Below are 16,451 nucleotides of genomic sequence, written 5' to 3' on the forward strand. Positions count from 1 at the left end.
TGTAGTCACAGCCAGAGTGCATAATAGGACACCAAGCTGGAAAGCAGCTTATAAAGAATAGAGCATGACTCTTGCTCCCTGGCATATCACTTGCTCATGGTTCACAACTCAGTGCCAGAACCATTCCAAGAAAGAAAGAGGATCACAAGCTCTAATCCTTCACGACAGCAACCTTTAGTGTTGAGGTATGCCCTACACCGACTCCTAGTGATTTTTGGAGTGTAGGAGATTCAACCTAGTATCAAGTGTGGAGTACAAGGAAAGATCAGGCAGGAATGACCTCTAGACTGACAGTGCTCAGCATCTGCACCTGAATCTATTAACCTGGCAAGGACAGGGTACTGGGAACCGACTCATTTAACACCTGTGCATTTCCAAACCTTCCTATCAAACAATACAGGTTAACTTTTTCAGGCTGAGGATATAAACTGGGTTTAAAACTAATCTTAGCTAAAATGAAAAAATACCCAGCCCATTGCTGCTGCTTTAGAAATAGCAAGTAAGAACATAAGCCAGCAATTAAAATATATAAAGTTGACTGGACTAGTATACATGCATTCATTTCTCACTTTTTAAATTACACTTTGTCACATACTAATACTTTAAAAAGAATATATGAAACAAATGCTGCCTGATACGAAAATACTGCAACTCAGTACCAGATCTGAAATATTTCAAAAATTATTAACTGTATTTTTATGCACTGCTTAGATTTATTTGCATTATTTTGCATTTGCATTATTTTGAGGACTCTAAAAAATAATCAGTCTTCTGTTCACTGACAAGAGGGCTACAGGAATTATTTTCTGTTTGTAAAAATGAGAAAACTATTTATCACCTGGTAGTATTTAATTTTTTCCACATAGAATTTCAAAACATATATGTAAACTTACCACAAGCATTATCATCCAGTTTTACAGATGCAAAAGCTGAGCAGAGAAATGAAAGATCAAGTGTTTCAAATGCTGGATTTCCATTTTCAGTTTCTTGCTGTGCCAGTCAATTATTCTTCTTGCCCTACAACGGCATATGTGAATCAAGTAATTCAGGGTGCAAAGCTAGTGATCCCCCTTTAGCAATTCATTTTGTGGGTACTAATCCTACTGCCTCTAATGGCTTCTGCCAGAAGGACAGGAAAACGCTCACTGAAATGAAAGGGTAAGTATGAAGCATGAGATTGGTTTTACACTTCGAAGATTCGATCAGTGCCTGGAACACAGCCTTGATCTCAGATACACCAGTGACTAGAGTACTTTAACTGTAATTCCAGTAGCACATATTTCCTCCTTCAGAAGACAGACAAAATTGCAATGTATCTACAATGATTTGAGAAAACACTTTGTTTTGCCAAGTCATTATGGTAGTTTTATGTTTACATATTATTTATATTCATGCAGTCCTGTTGCCTTATTTCAAATGCTGGGATAGGTACCCAGAGCAGAACGTGGTCAACTTTCATTACATCTTATATGTTCAAAGATGGCACCTAGATCTGTATGGGCAGTCCGCAGAAGTCTGGAATAGACAGTGACATATAGGGGTACATAAAACAAAGAGATCCTTTCCTGACCTCTTTCTTCATTCTGTGCTTTGAAAGCTTGATTCCAACAAGGAGCATCAGCACTGTTTTGAGACAGTTGGTGTAACCTTCCAGATGAAAATATGGGGGAGTAACTGACTACTTGAAAATTTAAGGAGAAGGAGCAAAAGGGCATTTTAAGGAGAAGAACACTAACTGCACCTGCTTGGAAAGAGAAAGAGCATTTCCATTTCTGACAGTCCTCATGAGACAATGCTTCTCAGTGATTCAGAGCTCTTTCTCTGGCAGAACTGCACCTTCATTTAAAAAACAAAGTGCAGCCCTGTTGGTGCAATGGGATGAACAAAAACTTCAGCAGATGCCATAGTGAGCAACCCAGTATTCACATTAGATCAGATACATTAAGACAAGCCAAGAATTAGGATTAACGTCGCAAGTTTTGCAAAGCTTATAAAAGACTCTAAATGCTTATTCATACAATAGTAAGGATTTTCTGAAATAAGCTAACAGCATTTGATCTGTTTTAAACTCCCATGGCTTGGGATAGAGGTAAACTGAGGTCATTCCATTCAAGAAAACTCTTCATACACATTAATTTTAGCAAATATTATCAACATTACTTGAGAGTACGCTGCTTTCTTTCTTACTATTCATTACACATTCGGTGCAGCACATTTCTAAGGCACATTTTTCAGACTACGGTAACTATGCTAATCAAAACCCATGAGTTGGCTCACTGGAATATAGAGAGTGCCACACTGCATCTTTGCTTTTAATAAAGTGTTAACAAAACACAGAAAGCTCTAACTCTTGTGATAGCAAATTATGAAATAACAAGCATGAGGAGTGGGATGGGAAGATAGGAGCAGTATGAGCTGTAAAAGAGGGACAACTTACCTTGGGTAGCTTTAAATGTATGGTCATCAAAACTCCTCCCGAAATCATTTTCATCATGCTGAGTTCATATTCTTTACTCTACAACTGTATGAGGTGAATGTCCTTGTGCTTAAATTTACTAGGAATTGCTGCTCTGGATAGTAAAGCATCAGGGAAGATGGGAGTCCGAGCAGTAATCTACTACATGAGTACTACAATCATTGCTGTACTGATTGGTATAATCATTGTGGTCATCATCCACCCTGGGAAAGGTACTAAAGAAAACATGCACAGAGAAGGCAAAATTGTGCAAGTGACAGCAGCAGATGCCTTTCTTGATTTAATCAGGTATGGCTATGATATTGCGTATTTTCTGTACCAATAACAATTACATTAATATTTAGATTTACATGAAAAAAAATGTAGAGAATTTTAGACAGTGACTGCATAAACTAGCCAAATTTCTTTCAACTCTGTTATGACAATATCTCTAACCCCTACAATGCTAAAAAAGAACACATGGATTTATTTTCAAATCAAGCTGTTGCAAGGGAAGAAACTGCTTTTAATATTCAAAGAAAGATTCTTTCTTTCTGCTATCTGCATGGGTCTTTTCCCCTCCTTCCATAGCACAATGCTTATTGCCCAATTCCTCTGCTTTTCTTTACTTCCAACTTTGAGCAGTTTTCTCACTTCACTTGAACCCCTGATTTAGCTATTCATCGTGATTTTGAATTGTGGCTGCCAATCTGGGTGCATCTACTCAACTTGTTAAATTGTATGGACGGGAAATAAATTCCAGGAACAGGCAAGTAAAATGCTTGAAATAGAGGGGCACAAATACAAAGTCTTGTTTTCTCCTTGCTCAGAGACTCTGCAATGCCTCTTTTATAGAGCTAATATGTCACAGATGTATTCCAGGGAGTAGGGAAGCTGAGGTTTTGAACTCGGGAGCTTTTCCACAGGTAAAGCCACCAAAATTTTGTGTTCCACTAAGCCATTTGGAGAAGCCAGAGACATGGAGAAAGGCCTCCAAGAGTCATGCTGCCAGGAAGGGGGACTTCAGAAAGACCCATGAAGAGGTTTGCACTCAGATTCCTCAAGATTTATTCAGTTAGGATGCTTCTAATTCCCTCAGAAATGTCACCATTCTGGAAAGCAAACAAACCAACCCCATATATAACAAGTATACACACACATACATAATTATATGTGTATGTGATATTATTAAAGTGTACTCGGACTTCAGAAATATTTATTTCTTAATCACAATGATTCTAAATCCAAGTCATAAATGTCACGATGTACTAGGCTACGTGACTACAAAAATTGCTTGAGAAATAGAAATGCATTAAATACAAATAAGTTCTTTATTAATCTGGATTCAGAAAGCATTTATAAGTATGAAATTATAAGTCAGCACTGACCCACAGAGCTTTGTTAATTTGATAATTTAGCTAATATTCAGCTCCATAACAAGATCTATTATACAATATTGGATACAGACATTGCAATTGCCAGGATCTATCCAACCCTACTACATTTCGTCATGATAAAGCTACCCAGGCCAATGTTATATGCAAACGTCTACTCACTGTAGACATGATTACCGATTTGTCTTAGGATTCCTTTGAAAATTAGTTTATCAATTCCCCCTACTTAATGTATTACTAGAGTCTTACTACTTCTCATGGTATTTTCCTTCTTTTTCACAGAAATATGTTCCCTCCAAATCTGGTGGAAGCTTGCTTTAAACAGGTAAAAATGTTTTGTTATTTCCGACTAAAACATAACAAAGTAACAAATTGAAATGTAATAACATTTTTTTAGGAATATCATGTACTCGTACTTAGGGCACAAACAAACACTACGTATGCTGCCAGCTGTCAAAAAAACAAACCAAACCAATCAAATCCGTGCTTTGTTTTCAATCATATTGGTTTATGAGTTGCTATGAGAAGTGAAGAAAATACACCTGGAACAGCAAATCAAAAAATGAAGTGTGGGGTTTTTTTTAAAGTTCAAATTCCTAAGTCTACAGCAAGGTTCATTAAAGTCAGTACAGAATTTACTTTTCAAAAACAGAACCCACAGACAATCTTGAACTGTTATTATTTGCCCATTATTGTTGTAGCAATAAAAAAAGCTAAAATATGGAGGTCAAGAAACAAGGGGGTGAAGTAGAAACTTTTTAAAGTCCAGCTGAGTTACATCTTGCAGAAGAATTAAAAAGAAACAGTAACATTTTCTTCAGTTGTATAAACAGAGACCAATAAAAACTAGTGACTTTCTAAATTAAAGATTTGGTCAAGATTAAAGATAAACTAGACTCAGGTCCAAAACCAACAAATGCTATGCCTCTGTTTTTGGTAAGGTTGATAATGAACTCAGGACAGTGATGCAGAAGAGCAGTATGGAAACGCAAAAGTCTTTATCTAAACTAGAAATGAAATTCAAAGAATTTAATATAATAAAGTCAGAGAATGGTATCATCTTTATCTCAAAATAATGAAAGTATTAGGGCATAAATATCTAGCAGCAAGTATTTTTAGTAAGTCTCTCAAGTTGGCAAGTTACTCTCTGTAACTGGTGAAACCAGTCATTGCGCCTTTCAAACTGACATTTCAAAAAATTTGGGAATATATTTAAGCATATAATAACCCATTAGCTTGATCTCAGTTATACGGTATATAACAACCTTCAAGGAAAGAGTAAAGACTGTAATAAATGAAAATGAAAACTACAGGGGAAAAAAAAAAAAAAGAGAAAAGGAATAATACTAGAAACATAGATTGTACCAGAATAACCCTCCATCTTTCTTCCTCAAGATTGCCCATTTTCTTATTTTCGTTTGGGGTTGGTTTTTTGGGGTTTCTTTGAGCCTGAGAAGTTCAATGGATCTAATCTCTTTGGACATCTGTAAAACACAGTTTTTAATATAAGGGAAGTGAAATAGTTGAGCATTATTTTAAAAATTGTAAAATTTGTGACGATAGCAACAGAAGTTTCTGAATAACCACATACACCAATTGATACTTTTATGAATGACATTGCCATAAGATGCATACAGTGAAATTTATAGACAACAAGTCCAAGCACTTTGTATCAAGACATATAACAACAGCTAAAGAAGGTGGTATGTCCCTGGCACAATGTGATACTCTAAAGTCATAACAAGAAAGTGAATGCGCTCCTGGCATGTTTGGTTATGTCCATGCAGCTCTTCATCACATGTGAAATAAACATTTAGAAAACCCTACAGCAACAGGAAACTTGACTCAGTGACTAGCAGTCCTAAATCTATGTTCTTAATTAAAAGTTCTGTTTACACTAAGTATATCTTATTTCTCATATGCTTTACAGCTTAAAGGGATTTCTGAAAAAAATAGTTCAAATAACGGGAAACGCTTCATTAAAGTATTTTCTGACTTTCAGCAGAACCTACTGAAGCACCAGGATTTTCAATCTGTCATACTGATACTATTACCTTTTGAATAAGGTACCAAACCCTAGATATTTAGGTATAAGTTATTTTATTGTAGCAGATATGTTAAGCTAAAAATATTTTACAGGAGAAACAAGTTTGTGTAAGATTCATAAGTATCCAGATGACTTTGTCCATCTGACTCCATAACTCTTTTCAAAAGTTTGCATCAGATTTTTTATATGGTTCTCAGAAGATTTATGAAGAAGGATGATCCATCTGCCATTAACACGGTTCTGTAACACGGTGTTTGCTTGCCCAAACACGAAACAGACTACTACTCATAGCTGCCCACAGTCAAAGGCATAACTGATCCACAGCTTTGCACGCCTGGAAAGCATCACTGGCATATGCACTCCACATGCAAATCACATCTTTTGATGTATTAGGTGCTCACATTCTCTCTTATAGGCAGGTTTCTTTCCTCACAGAGATCTGCACTGGAACCCACTGGGAGGTTTTACTTTCTTTCTCACCGTGGCCAGCAGATAGGTTCTCAGATGACTGTGTTAGGACCCACAGCAAGTTCTGAACCTATTCCTTTCCCCGTCAATAGCAAGCACTTCCTAAAGCAGCTCCTCTAACAGACATCAGGACCATCAGTCTGAAGTTTTTAACCTCAAAAAATCAACTATTACTCAAATTTTGTAACACCAAGACATGGAAAATTGTACTTTCTTTTGCATAATTCATTTTAGTGCAGTAAAGTTAGTTTGTTGGATGTGGAATTCTGCTCTTTCAAAATGAAACAGAGATGTGTGAAGAGGCTAACCAGTGTGGGATGGGCTTCTACATGGAATTGGAAAAGCTTTTATAGGATTGCTGCTGGGAGAAGAAGAGTCATGAATGAAAACTGGCATCTTTGGACATATTTAGGAAGGATCTTCCTAAATTTTCTGCTGTTCCTCATTCTGTCTTCTGGTTCTTTGGATTCCCTTTCCTGTTCTTTCCCAGCAAGTCTGTAAGACAAACAAAGCTGCCTCCTCTTGCTTCTGGAGGATCAAAGACTGACTGCAGATAAATATTTCACACTTCCTAAAACTAGATTATTTTGTTAAAAAATTTCTCTATAGCACTACCTTCACCCCCATCTTAGGGATACCTAAAGAAATCTTTGGATTGATCTTTCAGCTCTGGCTATTATCCTTCATTTCTCTTTATTTGATAAATTTATAAATGCTATCTAGCCTGAGGCTTAGCAGTTGGAAGCACTCTGCTTGTTAAGCAGATACTGCTTTAAAACTGCTTGTTCTTTGTGCTATGCTCTGGGGATATATCAAAAGATAAAAGAAACACAAGTGAACTTGGTACATCAACAGAATCAGTCTAACAATTTGGGGAGGGTCATTCTGTTGTGAATAGGTGGAATTTGGTGCCAGCTGGAACTGGAAAGGTGCATCATAACTGCATTTCTTCTCAGCTATTTTTAATCAATGATTATTTCCTGAACCCATCCTTATCAAGGGTATTGGAAGTGTTAATCACACATCCAGACATGAATACTAACTAATACATGCTGTCTGTTCCTCAATGATAATTTTGCCTAGTTGATATATTTTAACCTGTGTCATCAGCTCTTCTGCAGACCATTTAGAATACTTTCACACATGTCCATATGGAAAGGAAAGAAAAAAATCATTAGGAAGATGGGATCACTGCCTTATTTTAATTTATTTTCTTTTTTTTTAGGCTTACATTTAAGCAAACTCGTTGCTTTTAAAATCATCTTTCACTAAAAGCCACATCATCATACAGACTCAGCACTGACAGTGCTAATTACACTATCTCAGAAGACTTACAGTAGATTATGAGTTTTCAGATGAGTTACCCATGCAATTACCTTGTCTGCAAGTTAACTGCTGGAATGTCCTACTGTCATGTTATAATTTTGCTTCTTAAAAAGTCATGCAGTCAAGTCAAATGACTGTGGGTATCTTGTACCACAATTGAAACAAAAATAATAGAAATGTAAACAATGAGTTAATTATATTCTGCAATAATTATGTTGTCCTTCTCATCATGAGATAATTTAAAGTAATTTTAAAGTTCTTTATTAGCACCATGTCTTGTAAAAAAGTCCAGAAATGCTATTATTTTTGTGTTTTACTTGCAGATAAAGTTGTCCATAGAAAGCTATTAGGATTAATATGTTCCAAATAATATTTACCTTGCTCCTGATTTGTTCTCTATACAGGAACTTAAGGAAGAATTCTGAGTATTTTTCATCTAAAATCTTAGCAGGCAAAAACACCTCTGCCTGTAGACAAAATGCACCAAACATCCTCAGAAATGACAGGACTTCAGTGATGTTGTCTAGCACATTGCAGATTATCAGTATAGGTGTGTGGTCTTCTAGTAAAACATAACCAGCTCTTCTGAGACCCTTAAGGCTATAATCTCTTATATAAGCAGTTTTTCTTTGTCTAATTTCTTCCATTGCAATGTTGCAAGAGAACAAGGATCTGCAGAATCGCAGTGTGATATTAAAATGTCAATTAGAGCTACATGAACAGCCCATAACTCTGATTTCCACCAAGATAGAGATCGGTGTGAAAGTAAGAATCTCATAAAAGCTCACAAAATGATCTCTTATCACCAGTTTCTCTGCAGACAACAATAGCCAACTCTGCTATTATCTCCTCTATTTAAAAACCTTTGACATTTTCTATCATCCTATCACTTCCCCTAAATACCTAGCTTTTCACCATTCCAAACTCAGAAAATTTGTTTTGTGGTGGTCAAGCGATCTTGTGTTTTGCTTTTAGTGTCATCTGAAGAAGTACTAACAAGAATAAACCTCAACCTACACTTTTTCCCTTAGTAGATATCTCCTTTGCATTTCCCTTATTTAGTTTTCCTTAGTTTCATTTACTTCACTTGGAACCTTCTCAGGAGATCTGATACACAACTTTGGGCATACAAGACACATCCACAGAGGTTTCCTGAACCTCCTTTAGCAATAGTGACAGAAAGTGTAGCACAAGTGATTGTCTCAGAGCAAATAAAGTTGCTCTCATCCCTGTTGCTCATATTCCCGTTTTTAAACCCACTCTAAACAAACCGTTTCTCCACTGCTCTGGAAGGGGTTGTAGAAAGACTATTCCCCCTAGTAACTTTTCTGAACACATAAGTCTGACCAACAGGGTGAGTCAAGAGGTAAGATCTACATCTCCACCAGTCTAGTAGCTGAAATGGAAATGGTCTTCGCTAAGTGAGGGCCTAAAATCCATATTATACCCCTAAAGAGACTTAACTAATAAAGGATTAAAGGCATCCTACTGCTGGGAAGGAATTTAGGAATCAAAGCACAAAAATTAAGAAATAAGCTTATTACCACATGAAATGATTTCTGACTGGGTTTTTAAAGGTAAGAAACTTAATGTGATTGTGCTTTCTCCCCTGTAGCTGTCCAACTCCTTCTCAGTCCCCCGCCATAATTTTTGGACCCCAATGGCCAGTTCCAACCTAATTTGACTGGAGGGGGTCAATTCTCAGACAAATCAAGACTGTGCTTCTACTGGTAGAAAAGCAGTTTATGACTTAGCTCGTGGCCTGTTCCAGCAGGCAGCAGCCAACCAGCTGGGCAGCACACACCTAACACCGTTTAACAGCCGTATCATGTGCTGCTTTTGACCTAGTCAGTTGGGTAGGAATGAGAGAAGAACCGCAGGCTTATGGAGGAGAATCAGGACAAAGTCAGTTATGATGTGCCTAGGGAAAATCATAAATGAATAGGAAATTTGGTAGGAGGCTAGGCTTTAATTCCAGTCCTCATTAAACAGCTTTCTTTTTTATGTTTGTCTAATCTGTATGTGCACAAATCCAGTATAATTACTACCTTCCGATATTTGCATTAAGGAATTTCGACCTAATTTTGACCTATTTTTTCTACTAAAGAACAATAATAAAAAACATGCATGTAATAATTATCATACCCATACACATTAAATAAAACCCCAAAATTAAAAGTGGTCAATGTCCAGTGTCAGGCAGTATTTTAACATTCCTGTCAGGACTGAAATAAGAATCCTTTAGTGATAACTTCTGGAAAAATTTCATTTCCACTTTAATACTTCTCTGCACTTAAAAAGGCAATCCTACTGCTCATTCCCTGGCTGTGTAGTTCCAGTCTCAGTGTTTTGCCCTCTCTGGCACTCATCAGTCAGTGAGCTGGTTCACCTCCATAGCCTTTACCCAAAAATGGCCCGCTTACTCTGCTTGGTAAGTTTTCTGCCAATTTAAAAAGCAGAATTGGCTCACTGAGAGAACAAACTAGAAGAGGCACAGAGGAGAAATTATCACAGGTTGGATGTGAGTGGGTGAGGGACTGGAATCAGACTTTTCTGTGTCAGCCAACTGTTCGAACAAACCAGCTGTCTCCTCTAACCACAGCCCAAATCTTAACAATTTTTAGCAAATTTAATTTAAAACTCAAGAATAAATGGCTCCATGGAGATTTGTTCTGCTACATCTTATTCAGAAACGTTCCATAAACCTCCTGTAAGCAAGTTTTATTTGAAATTCTGAAAGACTTAAAGCCTTTAGGGGAATACAGCAAATATGTGGAAGGACTATTCAGGTGTGGAAAATAAGAGAAAATTAGATCAGTGTTGATAGATGTTGAAGTTCACATTTCCCATCTTAGTCATACGTACTCCATTTCACGCAAATAATTTTGCAGTGCACAACAGTCTCCAGGTATGACCAGTAATACTACAGCTCCTGGACTTAGTATTTGCAAAATTGCTGAATAACCTAGACACCAGCATCCTCTTGTTTTAGTAGTGTATTTAGCATTCTGATATATATTAGAAACATTTTACTGGTGATATTTAGTATTCTTTGTGCTCAATGGAATTTAATCAGGACAGGGCTGCAGGGCTTTTTGAGCCCAGACAGAAATATTCAGGATGCACATTTCTCTTTGGAAAAGCATTAGGTGGTGAAAGACTGGTTTTCAAAGTAGACATTTAGGAGCATATTGAGATTTTGAAATTGATTTCCCATTTCATAATGGAACTATTTAAAGTAGAATCCTTTTCTGAACTAAGAAAAGTGGTGAATTGTTACTGCAAAGCATAGAAAACTAATGGCTTTGTCATAGCAAAGGAATAAAAGAAGTATGATATTTAAGTTACATTCAGTCTAATTTTTTCTAATTCAAAAAGATGAAAAGTAAGGAACAGCAGAAACCATGAAAATACTTTACTAGTTACATTCTCTCCCTCCTACTTATTTAACTGTTGGAAAAATGTTATTGAGGAAAATAATGGTTTTTAAAAATGCAAACTAAGAATCATAGAATCATAGAATGGTTTGGCCTGGAAGGGACCTTAGAGACCATCTAGTTCCAACCCCCCTGCTACGGGCAGGGACACCTTCCCCTAGACCAGGTTGCTCAAAGCCTCATCCAGCCTGGCCTTGAACACTTCCAGGGATGGGGCATCCACAGCTTCTCTGGGCAACCTCTACCAGTGTCTCACCACCCTCTCCGGGAAGAACTTCTTTCTGACATCACATCTAAACCTCCCCACTTTCAATTTAAACCCGTTACCCCTTGTCCTGTCACTACAGGCCCTTGTAAAAAGTCCTCTCCCAGCTTCCTTGTACCCCTTCAGGTACTGGAAGGTGCTATAAGGTCTTCCCAGAGCCTCCTCTTCTCCAGGCTGAATCAATAGTTTTGTCACAAAATTCATGACCATGACAAATCTGCCTCTTTGACTTCGACATATTTATGAGAAAATTAGTTCTGGAAACTAAAGGTGAATATTCAGCTTGGAAGTTAATATGGATTTTTGTTCCTGTCAGGAAAGCCAGGTTTTCATCACAGTACATTTTACCGGCAAGTATCAAACTAAGAATTCAAACATCCTACAACAGTATTTGATAATTTAATGTGTGATTTTTACCTCTGTTGGCTATAATTCACAGAATATCTATCTTTTATTTTTGTTTTAACAGTTCAAAACTAACTATGAAAAGAGAATGTTTAAAGTAGATATTCCATCCAATGACACATCCACAGTGGCTTCCATAATAAGCAACGTGTCAGAAGCAATGGAAACCCTTACCCGAATGAAAGAAGAAATAGTTCCTGTTCCAGGTTCTGTAAATGGAGTGAATGCCCTCGGCTTGGTAGTTTTCTCAATAAGCTTTGGCCTGGTGATTGGAAGCATGAAGGAGCAAGGTCGGGCATTAAAAGATTTCTTTGATAGCCTTAATGAAGCTATCATGAGATTGGTAGCTCTAATCATGTGGTAAGTGCCTCTTTGATAAACTCCATTTTAAGCTACTAACAACATTTTTTTGTCACAGTCAGGCACTGGATAGCAAAAGTCTGGCAGGAAGTCAGACAGTAAGATCTTAATTACCTTGTAGCTTTTTTCATAAATGAACCCAAGAACTGTAATTGTGTACATCAGTGATTTGCCCAAAAATATCTACTCTTTCAGTGTTATCTTTGGACATGAGAAAGGTCATGGTCTACTGCAGAACTTGCCTAGCTTATACAGAGCCATTCTATGTCTTCATAAAGTTCACAATCACAACAGTATGCTATCAAATTTTCCTCATATCCTAATCTGACTTCACTAAGGGAAATAGACAAACCTCTTCCATAATCTTATTTCTACATAGTAAGACCTTATCATTAGTTTCCAACACAACTGGTTCCTGCAGTGGTATAGTGCATACGTATGTCCTTGCATCGCAGCTGTGCTGCTTACACATACACGTGATTTTCCTACTTTGTTTATTGTGTTCAATAGGTAAATAAAACCAACATCTTTTCCCTTACATATCAGCTATGAAGTCTTTTCAACAATGAAGACTTATTATTTGTCAGGTAGAAGGTTAATGAAGAAAAGAAAGTATGTCTTCATTGCTTTATTCACCACAGAAAACAAACAAATCAATTCCAAAAGCCTACCCAGAAGCACACTCAGTGTTGCAGTACTAGATCCAAAACTAAAAATAAGTATAATTTTTCCAGTAACTAAAATTCTGTTCTGCCAGAAAGCATCTATACAAAGCAAAAAATGTTTTTCTCTCCTTCTTTACAAGCACGTTTAAGATGATAAAGCAGTAGATAGGAACTGTTACTTCTGAGAAATTTCTACATGGATTTGATGGTTTAAAATGCAATTGAGATATGCTGGATAAACTCTATTCTATGGTAACTTAGTGTGAAAAGACCAGTGGAAATTTATAGAAATGAGGCTATACCTAAAAACCAGCTGCAGCAGAATTAAGTTAGAGTTTTATGCTCAGCACTAGCTCTTTCTTCATCTGTAGCTGTGCTTACTGATAGGAAAAAACAGATTGTACCACCTTTGTTGCCACCCCAAAATGCAGCAAACCTCTGTCATACATGTGGCTTCATGCTCAAGTGCCCCACAGGATAAAATGGGGCATGGCCTGAAGCAGCTTGAAATTATCAGAAGTTATCATACTTGTGTGTGGGTTCCTTCCCCAACAACATGGGAAACAGCACTGGTGAGATAAGAGATCCAGGCGCTTGGAATACTTAGTTGAGCCTTCATTCATACAGACAGAATTATGTCGGAATTAGCTAAACTAGTTTTTAAATGACACTTGAATTCCAAAGGGAGCTCATCTCCCTACATGCTATTCATCTTGAAATCCTTATCAGATCCTGAATTTAACAGAGCCTATCAGAAACATCCACTGCTGTGGTCTAACACAGGTTGAATTGTTAAAGAATTGCTAAAGAGTTAAACTCTTGAACTGCTTCTGAATAACTGCAGTCATCCTAGCAGTGACATCCTACATTCCTGCATGCATATAAACAAAAAAAGTCTGAGCAGGGGTGTGAATTTCTACTTTGTTCAGTACAATACTGATTTGATTTCTTATTTGCAGGTATGCTCCACTTGGAATACTCTTCTTAATTGCTGGAAAAATTGTTGAGATGGAAGACATGGGTGTGATTGGTGGTCAGCTTGCCATGTATACTGTAACAGTTATCATCGGTTTGCTAATTCATGCTGTCATAGTCCTACCTCTTCTCTACTTCCTGATCACTCGCAAGAACCCTTGGGTGTTTATTGGAGGCTTAATCCAGGCATTAGTCACAGCTTTGGGAACATCCTCCAGGTATAATACAATATTTTAAGGCCATATAGTTTTTATAATATTGCTGGCTTGAGAAACAATTTTGTCTAATGTAATTGGTTACTTCTGTATTCAAGTATTCACTTGGGAACTTTGTTTCAGTTCTGCTGCTCTCCGACAGAGAGAATTATTATCATTATATTGACTTGAACTCTATTTTCTTTAAGAATGCCTGAACAGAGATGAAAGGAGTCTGTTTGGTGTTGCAGAGTGTATGGCTGGAACCCGTGTGACTCTGATTAGCTCTGGTGTTTGAAATTTTCAGGTAGTTTGTAATAGATTACCGGTAAAGGATGCAGGTGGCAAAGGATGTGCATGGCAAAATGGAGTGGCAAACAGGAAAGTTCAGGGGGGATTCTGAGAAAGCTTGCGAGCCCCTTATTGGCAGCTGATATTCTGTGCTCAAAATCCTGATAGCCAGTGATGGATATACAATCTGCAGCAGAAATGCCACTTTTGCTTTTTGTTGATGAAGACATCATGAAGTATATCATATGAATTAAAAAAATCTGTTTGCATCTATGATGAAAGGAAGCATTATGGTAATGAAATGTACATTTCTATACCAGATGACCTTTAATAAAACAACTTTCATTTTAAGGGAGTTTAAAAATGTCACCTAAAGACATATATTTTGTCAGCCATTCTGTATTACCAATTTCAAGTTTATGGTGTTTGGGATTATTTTCAAGAAGTGGATGAGAAGCTATTGTGACCATTCATAAAGAATCTGTTTAAGTTTTGTATCACTGAAAAAGCTCTTGAGGACTTAGAAAAATTATGACATTATATTAATGAGTAGAGATGGACAATTACTAATTTCACATTTGACATTCTGATGTCAGTCAGATTTGGAAAATCTCACAAATTGGAAACCAAATGAAAATAAACTACATGAAATTAATAAAATGAAACTACAGGTCTGGTGGATAACAGCAGTAGTGTTAAGAGGGTATGGTCCAGCTTCTGTAAGACATTCCACTTGGCACTGCTCAAGATTCCAAGTAAGAACCTAGAGCACACTACACTGTGAGCTGACTTAAAAGCTGTTTAAAATTCAACTGTAAGTTGACTGTCATCAAAGAGATTTTTCTAGCACAATCTTCCACAGCCCTTCTTTACTTTACATTTTATCAGTATTTTATTTTATCAGTATTGATAAAGTTTTCAAAGCCATGAAAGTCTGTTAAGTAATTAGCAGCGAAGAGGTCAGTGAGGCAGTAATCTGAATTGCTGGGTCTTGAAAAAACTCTTTTTGGTGTGATCAGATGTAGAGATACACCTTTAAGAACAAAGAGACGAGGTAGCTCTTATAAAATGGCCACTTAATCCTTCTTCCTGAGGCAGTGTCTCTGAAAAGGAACTTGGCGTTGGGCTGAACGGGCACCCCTGTAGCAAAAAGTTCAGTTGGTTTGGACTTTAAAAGCATTTATCATTTATATTGTATTTGGATGTAGCAGCAGGGGAACAAGACTAAGTGGTGCACAGGGCCTGGCTGGGACCAAGTTAACTTTCTTCATACTGGCTCGTATGGCACCATGTTTTAGATTTGTGACCAAAACAACACTGGTCAGGCACGGATATTCTAGCTGTTGCTGAACAGAATTTGCCCAGCGTCAGGGCCTTCGTTTTCTCATTCTGCCCCCACAGTGCATAGGCTGAGGGGTGCGGAATAGGTTGGGAGGGCACACAACCAGGCAGATGACATGAACTAACCAGAGAGATATCCATGCCATATAACATCATGCTCAGCAATAAAAAGGGAAAAAGGGATCTTAGGGAGTCTATGCATCTTTTACTTGGGAACTGGCTGGGCGTTGGTCAACCTGTGGGAGATGGTGAGTGACTGTCTTTGTATGACTTGTTTTCTTTCTCTCTTCTTCCATTTATCCTTCACCTACTAAACTTTTTTTTTCATTGCAATCCCTTCATTTTCTTGCTTTTACTATTCCTTTCTTCTTTGCCTGCCCCATTCAGGGTGTGGGTAAGCAAGTGTCTGTGTGCTACTTAGCAGCCTACTCAGAAGTTAACTCAGAAGTGGTAATGTACTATAATCGTCCATCAAAATGACCTTTCCAGGGAAGCCAGCAAATAAATAAGAAGAAACACGATGTTTACTGAAGGCTTGCTCATTTTGTATAACTTCAGGAAAACAATGGTTATGGATGATTCAGTCATAACTCCATGACACAAAAAACAGAAGAGGAGATTTTTGAACAGATTCTTCTGCCTAGCCCTAGAGACTACACACAGACTGACAGTAATTAACCACTGGAAAAACTTTCCAAGTGCATTAGGAGAACCTCCATCATTATAAGTGTTTGAATTCACTCTGTGCACTTTAAAAAGAATAGTCTGGTAGATCACATAAAAATTATGACAGAAGAATCTCTCTTGTCATGGCAATGCGTAACACTC

General features: G+C 37.3%; 1 protein-coding gene across 4 annotated transcripts in view; it reads left to right on the forward strand.

Annotated features, from left to right (window-relative positions):
• The window catches only part of SLC1A3 (solute carrier family 1 (glial high affinity glutamate transporter), member 3), a 60,393-nt gene that overhangs the window by 40,067 nt on the left and 3,875 nt on the right, over positions 1-16,451 (forward strand). For 3 of the 4 annotated variants that reach the window (XM_010149751.1, XM_010149753.1, XM_010149752.1), the window contains 4 exons: positions 2,560-2,764; positions 4,132-4,174; positions 11,862-12,157; positions 13,782-14,012. In XM_010149751.1, the coding sequence (XP_010148053.1) occupies positions 2,560-2,764; positions 4,132-4,174; positions 11,862-12,157; positions 13,782-14,012 (775 nt within the window). The remainder of the gene's footprint in view (positions 1-2,559; positions 2,765-4,131; positions 4,175-11,861; positions 12,158-13,781; positions 14,013-16,451) is intronic. The other variant, XM_010149754.1, reaches the window with a different exon arrangement.

This window comes from Eurypyga helias, unplaced genomic scaffold (genome assembly GCF_000690775.1).
Source record: "Eurypyga helias isolate BGI_N326 unplaced genomic scaffold, ASM69077v1 scaffold11364, whole genome shotgun sequence".
Taxonomy (NCBI): Eukaryota; Metazoa; Chordata; class Aves; order Eurypygiformes; family Eurypygidae; genus Eurypyga; species Eurypyga helias.